This window comes from Oncorhynchus keta, unplaced genomic scaffold (genome assembly GCF_023373465.1).
Source record: "Oncorhynchus keta strain PuntledgeMale-10-30-2019 unplaced genomic scaffold, Oket_V2 Un_scaffold_6375_pilon_pilon, whole genome shotgun sequence".
In the NCBI taxonomy this organism is placed as follows: domain Eukaryota; kingdom Metazoa; phylum Chordata; class Actinopteri; order Salmoniformes; family Salmonidae; genus Oncorhynchus; species Oncorhynchus keta.
The window spans coordinates 100,001-113,897 of NW_026290981.1; the positions used below are offsets into that span (position 1 = coordinate 100,001).

The window sequence follows — 13,897 nt, forward strand, 5'->3', positions numbered from 1 at the left end:
GGAGGTTAGGAAGAAACCTAGAGAGGAACCAGGCTATGAGGGGAGGTTAGGAAGAAACCTAGAGAGGAACCAGGCTATGAGGGGAGGTTAGGAAGAAACCTAGAGAGGAACCAGGCTATGAGGGGAGGTTAGGAAGAAACCTAGAGAGGAACCAGGCTATGAGGGGAGGTTAGGAACAAACCTAGAGAGGAACCAGGCTATGAGGGGCGGCTAGGAAGAAACCTAGAGAGGAACCAGGCTATGAGGGGAGGTTAGGAAGAAACCTAGAGAGGAACCAGGCTATGAGGGGAGGTTAGGAAGAAACCTAGAGAGGAACCAGGCTATGAGGGGAGGTTAGGAAGAAACCTAGAGAGGAACCAGGCTATGAGGGGAGGTTAGGAAGAAACCTAGAGAGGAACCAGGCTATGAGGGGAGGTTAGGAAGAAACCTAGAGAGGAACCAGGCTATGAGGGGAGGTTAGGAAGAAACCGAGAGAGGGACCAGGCTATGAGGGGCAGCTAGTCCTCTTCTGGCTGTGCCGGGTGGAGATTATAACAGAACATGGCCAAGATGTTCAAATGTTCATAGATGACCAGCAGGGTCAAATAATAATAATAATAATAATCACAGTAGTTGTTGAAGGTGCAACAAGTCAGCAATCTCAGGAGTAAATGTCAGTTTGGCTTTTTCATAGCCGATCATTAAGAGTATCTCTACCGCTCCTGACGTCTCTAGAGAGTTGAGCCATTACTGGACAAAATAATACTTGTTCTCGAGTTTACAGACAGATTGGATCACTGCAAACAACTAAATACGAGGGGTAAATTGAAGTTCGTGGGCAAAAAGCCTCAGAGAAAAATCTGCCTCATTTTAGAGGACGAAAGCAACGTTGTCCTCCATAACAAAAAGCTACGCTCTAACCACTAGGCCCAACGCTCTAACCACTAGGCTACCTGCTGGTTACTGGCCCAACGCTCTAACCACTAGGCTACCTGCTCTAACCACTAGGCTACCTGCTGGTTACTGGCCCAACGCTCTAACCACTAGGCTACCTGCTGGTTACTGGCCCAACGCTCTAACCACTAGGCTACCTGCTGGTTACTAGTCCAATGCTCTAACCACTAGGCTACCTGCTGGTTACTAGTCCAACACTCTAACCACTAGGCTACCTGCTGGTTACTGGCCCAACGCTCTAACCACTAGGCTACCTGCTGGTTACTAGTCCAACGCTCTAACCACTAGGATACCTGCTGGTTACTGGCCCAACACTCTAACCACTAGGCTACCTGCTGGTTACTAGTCCAACACTCTAACCACTAGGCTACCTGCTGGTTACTGGCCCAAACTCTAACCACTAGGCTACCTGCTGGTTACTAGTCCAACGCTCTAACCACTAGGCTACCTGCTGGTTACTAGTCCAACACTCTAACCACTAGGCTACCTGCTCTAACCACTAGGCTACCTGATGGTTACTAGTCCAATGCTCTAACCACTAGGCTACCTGTCTCTAACCACTAGGCTACCTGTCTCTTACCACTAGGCTACCTGCTCTAACCACTAGGCTACCTGCTCTAACCACTAGGCTACCTGCTCTAACCACTCGGCTACCTGCCTCTACCCACTAGGCTACCTGTCTCTAACCACTAGGCTACCTGTCTCTAACCACTAGGCTACCTGCTATAACCACTAGGCTACCTGCTCTAACCACTAGGCTAGCTGTCTCTAACCACTAGGCTACCTGCTCTAACCACTCGGCTACCTGCCTCTACCCACTAGGCTACCTGTCTCTAACCACTAGGCTACCTGCTCTAACCACTAGGCTAACTGTCTCTAACCACTAGGCTACCTGTCTCTAACCACTAGGCTACCTGCTCTAACCACTAGGCTACCTGCTCTAACCACTAGGCTACCTGCTCTAACCACTAGGCTAGCTGCTCTACCCACTAGGCTACCTGCTCTAACCACTAGGCTACCTGCTCTACCCACTAGGCTACCTGCTCTAACCACTAGGCTACCTGCTCTACCCACTAGGCTACCTGCTCTAACCACTAGGCCACCTGCTCTACCCACTAGGCTACCTGCTCTAACCACTAGGCTACCTGCTCTAACCACTAGTCTACCTGCCTCTAACCACTAGGCTACCTGCTCTAACCACTAGTCTACCTGTCTCTAACCACTAGGCTACCTGCTCTAACCACTAGTCTACCTGCCTCTAACCACTAGGCTACCTGCTCTAACCACTAGTCTACCTGTCTCTAACCACTAGGCTACCTGCTCTAACCACTAGGCTACCTGCTCTACCCACTAGGCTACCTGCTCTAACCACTAGGCTACCTGCTCTAACCACTAGGCTACCTGCTCTAACCACTAGGCTACCTGCCTCTAACCACTAAAACAGAAGAGTTCTATAACTTAATGTGTTCCACCTGTGAGTCCGTCCCCTACCGTCATTCTCATGTTGCGTGATGCTCATAATGCTGGAACAACCTACTGGACAGCCTATAGCCTAGCCTAACCTGCTGCAGCAGGGGTGAGATACTGGACAGACTATAGCCTAGCCTAACCTAGCCTAACCTGATGCTACTACAGGGGTGAGAAACTGGACAGCCTATAGCCTGATGCAGGGGTGAGGTACTGGACAGCCTATAGCCTGATGCAGGGATGAGATACTGGACAGCCTATAGTCTGATGCAGGGGTGAGATACTGGACAGCCTATAGTCTAGCCTGATGTAGGGGTGAGATACTGGACAGCCTATAGTCTGATGTAGGGGTGAGATACTGGACAGCCTATAGTCTAGCCTGATGTAGGGGTGAGATACTGGACAGCCTATAGTCTAGCCTGATGTAGGGGTGAGATACTGGACAGCCTATAGTCTGATGTAGGGGTGAGATACTGGACAGCCTATAGCCTGATGCAGGGGTGAGAAACTGGACAGCCTATAGCCTGATGCAGGGGTGAGATACTGGACAGCCTATAGTCTAGCCTGATGCAGGGGTGAGATACTGGACAGCCTATAGTCTGATGCAGGGGTGAGATACTGGACAGCCTATAGCCTGATGCAGGGGTGAGATACTGGACAGCCTATAGCCTGATGCAGGGGTGAGATACTGGACAGCCTATAGCCTGATGCAGGGGTGAGATACTGGACAGCCTATAGTCTGATGCAGGGGTGAGATACTGGACAGCCTATAGTCTGATGCAGGGGTGAGGTACTGGACAGCCTATAGCCTGATGTAGGGGTGAGATACTGGACAGCCTATAGTCTGATGCAGGGGTGAGATACTGGACAGCCTATAGTCTGATGCAGGGGTGAGATACTGGACAGCCTATATAGTCTGATGCAGGGGTGAGATACTGGACAGCCTATATAGTCTGATGCAGGGGTGAGATACTGGACAGCCTATAGTCTGATGCAGGGGTGAGATACTGGACAGCCTATATAGCCTGATGCAGGGGTGAGATACTGGACAGCCTATATAGTCTGATGCAGGGGTGAGATACTGGACAGCCTATAGCTTGATGCAGGGGTGAGATACTGGACAGCCTATAGCCTGATGCAGGGGTGAGATACTGGACAGCCTATAGCCTGATGTAGGGGTGAGATACTGGACAGCCTATAGCCTGATGTAGGGGTGAGATACTGGACAGCCTATAGCCTGATGTAGGGGTGAGATACTGGACAGCCTATAGCCTGATGTAGGGTGAGATACTGGACAGCCTATAGCCTGATGTAGGGTGAGATACTGGACAGCCTATAGCCTGATGTAGGGGTGAGATACTGGACAGCCTATAGCCTGATGTAGGGGTGAGATACTGGACAGCCTATAGCCTGATGTAGGGGTGAGATACTGGACAGCCTATAGCCTGATGTAGGGGTGAGATACTGGACAGCCTATAGCCTGATGTAGGGGTGAGATACTGGACAGCCTATAGCCTGATGCAGGGGTGAGGTACTGGACAGCCTATAGTCTGATGCAGGGGTGAGATACTGGACAGCCTATAGTCTGATGCAGGGGTGAGATACTGGACAGCCTATAGTCTGATGCAGGGGTGAGATACTGGACAGCCTATAGCCTGATGCAGGGGTGAGATACTGGACAGCCTATAGCCTGATGTAGGGGTGAGATACTGGACAGCCTATAGCCTGATGCAGGGGTGAGATACTGGACAGCCTATAGCCTGATGCAGGGGTGAGATACTGGACAGCCTATAGTCTGATGCAGGGGTGAGATACTGGACAGCCTATAGCCTGATGTAGGGGTGAGATACTGGACAGCCTATAGCCTGATGCAGGGGTGAGGTACTGGACAGCCTATAGCCTGATGTAGGGGTGAGATACTGGACAGCCTATAGCCTGATGCAGGGGTGAGATACTGGACAGCCTATAGCCTGATGCAGGGGTGAGATACTGGACAGCCTATAGCCTGATGTAGGGGTGAGATACTGGACAGCCTATAGCCTGATGTAGGGGTGAGATACTGGACAGCCTATAGCCTGATGCAGGGGTGAGATACTGGACAGCCTATAGTCTGATGCAGGGGTGAGATACTGGACAGCCTATAGTCTAGCCTGATGTAGGGGTGAGATACTGGACAGCCTATAGCCTGATGCAGGGGTGAGATACTGGACAGCCTATAGCCTGATGCAGGGGTGAGATACTGGACAGCCTATAGCCTGATGTAGGGGTGAGATACTGGACAGCCTATAGTCTAGCCTGATGTAGGGGTGAGATACTGGACAGCCTATAGTCTGATGTAGGGGTGAGATACTGGACAGCCTATAGTCTGATGCAGGGGTGAGATACTGGACAGCCTATAGTCTAGCCTGATGTAGGGGTGAGATACTGGACAGCCTATAGTCTAGCCTGATGTAGGGGTGAGGTACTGGACAGCCTATAGTCTGATGCAGGGGTGAGATACTGGACAGCCTATAGTCTAGCCTGATGTAGGGGTGAGATACTGGACAGCCTATAGCCTGATGCAGGGGTGAGATACTGGACAGCCTATAGCCTGATGCAGGGGTGAGATACTGGACAGCCTATAGCCTGATGTAGGGGTGAGATACTGGACAGCCTATAGTCTAGCCTGATGTAGGGGTGAGATACTGGACAGCCTATAGTCTAGCCTGATGTAGGGGTGAGATACTGGACAGCCTATAGTCTAGCCTGATGTAGGGGTGAGATACTGGACAGCCTATAGTCTAGCCTGATGCAGGGGTGAGATACTGGACAGCCTATAGTATAGCCTGATGCAGGGGTGAGATACTGGACAGCCTATAGTCTAGCCTGATGCAGGGGTGAGATACTGGACAGCCTATAGCCTGATGCAGGGGTGAGGTACTGGACAGCCTATAGTCTAGCCTGATGCAGGGGTGAGATACTGGACAGCCTATAGTCTAGCCTGATGCAGGGGTGAGATACTGGACAGCCTATAGTCTAGCCTGATGCAGGGGTGAGATACTGGACAGCCTATAGCCTGATGTAGGGGTGAGATACTGGACAGCCTATAGTCTAGCCTGATGCAGGGGTGAGATACTGGACAGCCTATAGCCTGATGCAGGGGTGAGATACTGGACAGCCTATAGTCTAGCCTGATGCAGGGGTGAGATACTGGACAGCCTATAGTCTAGCCTGATGCAGGGGTGAGATACTGGACAGCCTATAGTCTAGCCTGATGCAGGGGTGAGATACTGGACAGCCTATAGTCTAGCCTGATGCAGGGGTGAGATACTGGACAGCCTATAGTCTAGCCTGATGCAGGGGTGAGATACTGGACAGCCTATAGCCTGATGCAGGGGTGAGATACTGGACAGCCTATAGCCTGATGTAGGGGTGAGATACTGGACAGCCTATAGCCTGATGTAGGGGTGAGATACTGGACAGCCTATAGCCTGATGCAGGGGTGAGATACTGGACAGCCTATAGCCTGATGTAGGGGTGAGATACTGGACAGCCTATAGTCTAGCCTGATGCAGGGGTGAGATACTGGACAGCCTATAGTCTAGCCTGATGCAGGGGTGAGATACTGGACAGCCTATAGTCTGATGCAGGGGTGAGATACTGGACAGCCTATAGCCTGATGCAGGGGTGAGATACTGGACAGCCTATAGTCTGATGCAGGGGTGAGATACTGGACAGCCTATAGCCTGATGCAGGGGTGAGATACTGGACAGCCTATAGCCTGATGCAGGGGTGAGATACTGGACAGCCTATAGTCTGATGCAGGGGTGAGATACTGGACAGCCTATAGCCTGATGCAGGGGTGAGATACTGGACAGCCTATAGTCTAGCCTGATGCAGGGGTGAGATACTGGACAGCCTATAGCCTGATGCAGGGGTGAGATACTGGACAGCCTATAGCCTGATGCAGGGGTGAGATACTGGACAGCCTATAGCCTGATGCAGGGGTGAGATACTGGACAGCCTATAGTCTGATGCAGGGGTGAGATACTGGACAGCCTATAGCCTGATGCAGGGGTGAGATACTGGACAGCCTATAGTCTAGCCTGATGCAGGGGTGAGATACTGGACAGCCTATAGCCTGATGCAGGGGTGAGATACTGGACAGCCTATAGCCTGATGCAGGGGTGAGATACTGGACAGCCTATAGCCTGATGCAGGGGTGAGATACTGGACAGCCTATAGTCTGATGCAGGGGTGAGATACTGGACAGCCTATAGTCTGATGCAGGGGTGAGATACTGGACAACCTATAGCCTGATGTAGGGGTGAGATACTGGACAGCCTATAGTCTGATGCAGGGGTGAGATACTGGACAACCTATAGCCTGATGCAGGGGTGAGATACTGGACAGCCTATAGCCTGATGCAGGGGTGAGATACTGGACAACCTATAGCCTGATGCAGGGGTGAGATACTGGACAACCTATAGCCTGATGCAGGGGTGAGATACTGGACAACCTATAGCCTGATGCAGGGGTGAGATACTGGACAGCCTATAGTCTGATGTAGGGGTGAGATACTGGACAGCCTATAGCCTGATGCAGGGGTGAGATACTGGACAACCTATAGCCTGATGCAGGGGTGAGATACTGGACAACCTATAGCCTGATGCAGGGGTGAGATACTGGACAGCCTATAGTCTGATGCAGGGGTGAGATACTGGACAACCTATAGCCTGATGCAGGGGTGAGATACTGGACAGCCTATAGTCTGATGCAGGGGTGAGATACTGGACAACCTATAGCCTGATGCAGGGGTGAGATAGGGGCCTGATGCAGGGGTGAGATACTGGACAGCCTATAGTCTGATGCAGGGGTGAGATACTGGACAGCCTATAGCCTGATGCAGGGGTGAGATACTGGACAGCCTATAGCCTGATGCAGGGGTGAGATACTGGACAGCCTATAGCCTGATGCAGGGGTGAGATACTGGACAGCCTATAGTCTGATGTAGGGGTGAGATACTGGACAGCCTATAGTCTGATGTAGGGGTGAGATACTGGACAGCCTATAGTCTAGCCTGATGTAGGGGTGAGATACTGGACAGCCTATAGTCTAGCCTGATGTAGGGGTGAGATACTGGACAGCCTATAGTCTGATGCAGGGGTGAGATACTGGACAGCCTATAGTCTGATGCAGGGGTGAGATACTGGACAACCTATAGCCTGATGCAGGGGTGAGATACTGGACAGCCTATAGCCTGATGTAGGGGTGAGATACTGGACAGCCTATAGTCTGATGCAGGGGTGAGATACTGGACAACCTATAGCCTGATGCAGGGGTGAGATACTGGACAACCTATAGTCTGATGCAGGGGTGAGATACTGGACAGCCTATAGTCTAGCCTGATGCAGGGGTGAGATACTGGACAACCTATAGCCTGATGCAGGGGTGAGATACTGGACAACCTATAGCCTGATGTAGGGGTGAGATACTGGACAGCCTATAGTCTGATGCAGGGGTGAGATACTGGACAACCTATAGCCTGATGCAGGGGTGAGATACTGGACAGCCTATAGCCTGATGCAGGGGTGAGATACTGGACAGCCTATAGTCTGATGCAGGGGTGAGATACTGGACAACCTATAGCCTGATGCAGGGGTGAGATACTGGACAGCCTATAGCCTGATGTAGGGGTGAGATACTGGACAGCCTATAGTCTGATGCAGGGGTGAGATACTGGACAACCTATAGCCTGATGCAGGGGTGAGATACTGGACAACCTATAGCCTGATGCAGGGGTGAGATACTGGACAGCCTATAGCCTGATGTAGGGGTGAGATACTGGACAGCCTATAGTCTGATGCAGGGGTGAGATACTGGACAACCTATAGCCTGATGCAGGGGTGAGATACTGGACAGCCTATAGTCTGATGCAGGGGTGAGATACTGGACAGCCTATAGTCTGATGTAGGGGTGAGATACTGGACAGCCTATAGTCTGATGCAGGGGTGAGATACTGGACAGCCTATAGTCTGATGCAGGGGTGAGATACTGGACAGCCTATAGTCTGATGCAGGGGTGAGATACTGGACAGCCTATAGTCTGATGCAGGGGTGAGATACTGGACAGCCTATAGTCTGATGCAGGGGTGAGATACTGGACAGCCTATAGCCTGATGCAGGGGTGAGATACTGGACAACCTATAGCCTGATGCAGGGGTGAGATACTGGACAGCCTATAGTCTGATGTAGGGGTGAGATACTGGACAGCCTATAGTCTGATGCAGGGGTGAGATACTGGACAGCCTATAGCCTGATGTAGGGGTGAGATACTGGACAGCCTATAGCCTGATGCAGGGGTGAGATACTGGACAGCCTATAGCCTGATGCAGGGGTGAGATACTGGACAGCCTATAGCCTGATGCAGGGGTGAGATACTGGACAGCCTATAGCCTGATGCAGGGGTGAGATACTGGACAGCCTATAGTCTGATGCAGGGGTGAGATACTGGACAGCCTATAGTCTGATGTAGGGGTGAGATACTGGACAGCCTATAGCCTGATGCAGGGGTGAGATACTGGACAGCCTATAGCCTGATGCAGGGGTGAGATACTGGACAGCCTATAGTCTGATGCAGGGGTGAGATACTGGACAGCCTATAGTCTGATGCAGGGGTGAGATACTGGACAGCCTATAGCCTGATGTAGGGGTGAGATACTGGACAGCCTATAGTCTGATGTAGGGGTGAGATACTGGACAGCCTATAGCCTGATGTAGGGGTGAGATACTGGACAGCCTATAGTCTGATGCAGGGGTGAGATACTGGACAGCCTATAGTCTGATGCAGGGGTGAGATACTGGACAGCCTATAGCCTGATGTAGGGGTGAGATACTGGACAGCCTATAGTCTGATGCAGGGGTGAGATACTGGACAGCCTATAGTCTGATGCAGGGGTGAGATACTGGACAGCCTATAGCCTGATGCAGGGGTGAGATACTGGACAGCCTGTAGTCTGATGCAGGGGTGAGATACTGGACAGCCTATAGCCTGATGTAGGGGTGAGATACTGGACAGCCTATAGCCTGATGCAGGGGTGAGATACTGGACAGCCTATAGTCTGATGCAGGGGTGAGATACTGGACAGCCTATAGTCTGATGCAGGGGTGAGATACTGGACAGCCTATAGCCTGATGCAGGGGTGAGATACTGGACAGCCTATAGTCTAGCCTGATGCAGGGGTGAGATACTGGACAGCCTATAGCCTGATGCAGGGGTGAGATACTGGACAGCCTATAGCCTGATGCAGGGGTGAGATACTGGACAGCCTATAGTCTAGCCTGATGCAGGGGTGAGATACTGGACAGCCTATAGCCTGATGCAGGGGTGAGATACTGGACAGCCTATAGTCTGATGCAGGGGTGAGATACTGGACAACCTATAGCCTGATGCAGGGGTGAGATACTGGACAACCTATAGCCTGATGCAGGGGTGAGATACTGGACAACCTATAGCCTGATGCAGGGGTGAGATACTGGACAGCCTATAGCCTGATGCAGGGGTGAGATACTGGACAGCCTATAGCCTGATGCAGGGGTGAGATACTGGACAACCTATAGCCTGATGTAGGGGTGAGATACTGGACAGCCTATAGCCTGATGCAGGGGTGAGATACTGGACAGCCTATAGCCTGATGCAGGGGTGAGATACTGGACAGCCTATAGCCTGATGCAGGGGTGAGATACTGGACAGCCTATAGCCTGATGCAGGGGTGAGATACTGGACAGCCTATAGTCTGATGCAGGGGTGAGATACTGGACAACCTATAGCCTGATGTAGGGGTGAGATACTGGACAGCCTATAGTCTGATGCAGGGGTGAGATACTGGACAGCCTATAGCCTGATGTAGGGGTGAGATACTGGACAGCCTATAGTCTGATGTAGGGGTGAGATACTGGACAGCCTATAGCCTGATGTAGGGGTGAGATACTGGACAGCCTATAGTCTGATGCAGGGGTGAGATACTGGACAGCCTATAGTCTGATGTAGGGGTGAGATACTGGACAGCCTATAGCCTGATGCAGGGGTGAGATACTGGACAGCCTATAGTCTGATGCAGGGGTGAGATACTGGACAGCCTATAGTCTGATGCAGGGGTGAGGTACTGGACAGCCTATAGTCTGATGCAGGGGTGAGGTACTGGACAGCCTATAGCCTGATGCAGGGGTGAGATACTGGACAGCCTATAGCCTGATGTAGGGGTGAGGTACTGGACAGCCTATAGCCTGATGCAGGGGTGAGATACTGGACAGCCTATAGCCTGATGCAGGGGTGAGGTACTGGACAGCCTATAGCCTGATGCAGGGGTGAGATACTGGACAGCCTATAGCCTGATGCAGGGGTGAGATACTGGACAGCCTATAGCCTGATGCAGGGGTGAGATACTGGACAGCCTATAGCCTGATGCAGGGGTGAGGTACTGGACAGTCTATAGTCTGATGCAGGGGTGAGGTACTGGACAGCCTATAGTCTGATGCAGGGGTGAGGTACTGGACAGCCTATAGCCTGATGCAGGGGTGAGATACTGGACAGCCTATAGTCTGATGCAGGGGTGAGATACTGGACAGCCTATAGCCTGATGTAGGGGTGAGGTACTGGACAGCCTATAGTCTGATGCAGGGGTGAGATACTGGACAGCCTATAGTCTATAGCCTGATGCAGGGGTGAGGTACTGGACAGCCTATAGCCTGATGCAGGGGTGAGGTACTGGACAGCCTATAGTCTATAGCCTGATGCAGGGGTGAGGTACTGGACAGCCTATAGTCTAGCCTGATGTAGGGGTGAGATACTGGACAGCCTATAGTCTAGCCTGATGCAGGGGTGAGATACTGGACAGCCTATAGCCTGATGCAGGGGTGAGATACTGGACAGCCTATAGTCTATAGCCTGATGCAGGGGTGAGATACTGGACAGCCTATAGCCTGATGCAGGGGTGAGATACTGGACAGCCTATAGTCTATAGCCTGATGCAGGGGTGAGATACTGGACAGCCTATAGTCTATAGCCTGATGCAGGGGTGAGATACTGGACAGCCTATAGTCTGATGCAGGGGTGAGATACTGGACAGCCTATAGTCTAGCCTGATGCAGGGGTGAGATACTGGACAGCCTATAGCCTGATGCAGGGGTGAGATACTGGACAGCCTATAGTCTAGCCTGATGCAGGGGTGAGATACTGGACAGCCTATAGCCTGATGCAGGGGTGAGATACTGGACAGCCTATAGCCTGATGTAGGGGTGAGATACTGGACAGCCTATAGCCTGATGCAGGGGTGAGATACTGGACAGCCTATAGTCTGATGCAGGGGTGAGATACTGGACAGCCTATAGCCTGATGTAGGGGTGAGATACTGGACAGCCTATAGCCTGATGCAGGGGTGAGATACTGGACAGCCTATAGTCTAGCCTGATGCAGGGGTGAGATACTGGACAGCCTATAGCCTGATGTAGGGGTGAGATACTGGACAGCCTATAGTCTAGCCTGATGCAGGGGTGAGATACTGGACAGCCTATAGCCTGATGTAGGGGTGAGATACTGGACAGCCTATAGTCTAGCCTGATGCAGGGGTGAGATACTGGACAGCCTATAGTCTGATGCAGGGGTGAGATACTGGACAGCCTATAGTCTGATGCAGGGGTGAGATACTGGACAGCCTATAGCCTGATGTAGGGGTGAGATACTGGACAGCCTATAGCCTGATGCAGGGGTGAGATACTGGACAGCCTATAGTCTGATGCAGGGGTGAGATACTGGACAGCCTATAGCCTGATGCAGGGGTGAGGTACTGGACAGCCTATAGCCTGATGCAGGGGTGAGATACTGGACAGCCTATAGCCTGATGCAGGGGTGAGATACTGGACAGCCTATAGCCTGATGCAGGGGTGAGATACTGGACAGCCTATAGCCTGATGCAGGGGTGAGATACTGGACAGCCTATAGTCTGATGCAGGGGTGAGGTACTGGACAGCCTATAGCCTGATGCAGGGGTGAGATACTGGACAGCCTATAGCCTGATGCAGGGGTGAGATACTGGACAGCCTATAGCCTGATGCAGGGGTGAGATACTGGACAGCCTATAGTCTGATGCAGGGGTGAGATACTGGACAGCCTATAGTCTGATGCAGGGGTGAGATACTGGACAGCCTATAGTCTGATGCAGGGGTGAGATACTGGACAGCCTATAGTCTAGCCTGATGCAGGGGTGAGATACTGGACAGCCTATAGTCTAGCCTGATGCAGGGGTGAGATACTGGACAGCCTGTAGCCACTGGGCACAGAGTGCGTTGTGTCCCCCGTCAACCAACGTGGAATAGACTTTGAATTGACGTCTGTGCCCCGTGTGTATCCAAGCCTGCTCTGTTCTACTCTCCCCGCTCAGACACTCCGATATCTCTCCCTCTTTCCAACAGTAGCCTACAGCCCTCGGCAAAAACGGGTCAAACTCTTCATTCAAAGCCACCCCGGCGGTACCTCTCTCGGTCTCTCCCTCCCCTCCCCTCCATCCATCCATCCATCTCTCTCACCAGATGAAGTCGGTGCAGTGGCTGCAGAAGGTCGGCTGTTTGAAGAAACGAGCGATGAACTTGTGGTCCTTCACTTCGTGCACGTTCTTCTGTCGGAGAGCGCCCTGGCGAGCGAAGCCCCGCATCGGTTTTTCCTCCCCGTCGCTGTTGCTGTTCGCTCCGGAGTCAGCCATGGCTTTCGTTCGGTTTAGATTTCAAACGCGGAACTGTGTGTTTTTGTGCGTTGCGACTATAGTAGAAGTTTTGTTTGGAGAACCTCAAATGTCCGTTTGTTGTTTCAGGCAGTGTCCGTGCCTTGTGTGTGTGTGTGTTATCTCCGTTTGTAACGGGCAACTGGCTCATTAAGATCCGCAGCCGTTCCTTCCTTCAGCGCGACTCGCCTCTCGTTCTTTCCACCGGCTGACTGCTGCTTGCAAAGTCAGTACGTTGGAGAGCATGAGAGAACCGCTACACACACACACACACACACACACACCCCTGTTACTAAACCTCGCCTCATCAACTCAACATGTGACCCACCTGTGTGTGTGTGTGTGTGTGTGTGTGTGTGTGTGTGTGTGTGTGTGTGTGTGTGTGTGTGTGTGTGTGTGTGTGTGTGTGTGTCTCTCTCTACAGGTAGGGTTTTATAACATTCCAATTATAAGAAACGTGTCATCTGGTGTCCCAGATATAACTCTATGGGGTCTGGTGTCCCAGATATAGCTCTATGGGGTCTGGTGTCCCAGATATAGCTCTATGGGGTCTGGTGTCCCAGATATAGCTCTATGGGGTCTGGTGTCCCAGATATAGCTCTATGGGGTCTGGTGTCCCAGATATAGCTCTATGGGGTCTGGTGTCCCAGATATAGCTCTATGGGGTCTGGTGACCCAGATATAGCTCTATGGGGTCTGGTGTCCCAGATATAGCTCTATGGGGTCTGGTGTCCCATATATAGC

The 13,897-nt window shown here is 51.9% G+C and overlaps 1 protein-coding gene across 1 annotated transcript in view; it reads right to left on the reverse strand.

Moving 5' to 3' along the window:
- LOC127929301 (protein kinase C beta type-like) overlaps positions 1-13,427 on the reverse strand; it is a 112,734-nt gene extending 99,307 nt beyond the window's left edge. Inside the window, exon 1 of the mRNA XM_052517282.1 lies at positions 12,963-13,427. Coding sequence (XP_052373242.1) covers positions 12,963-13,135 — 173 coding nt within the window. The 5' untranslated portion in view covers positions 13,136-13,427. The remainder of the gene's footprint in view (positions 1-12,962) is intronic.
- Positions 13,428-13,897: the final 470 nt, after the last annotated feature.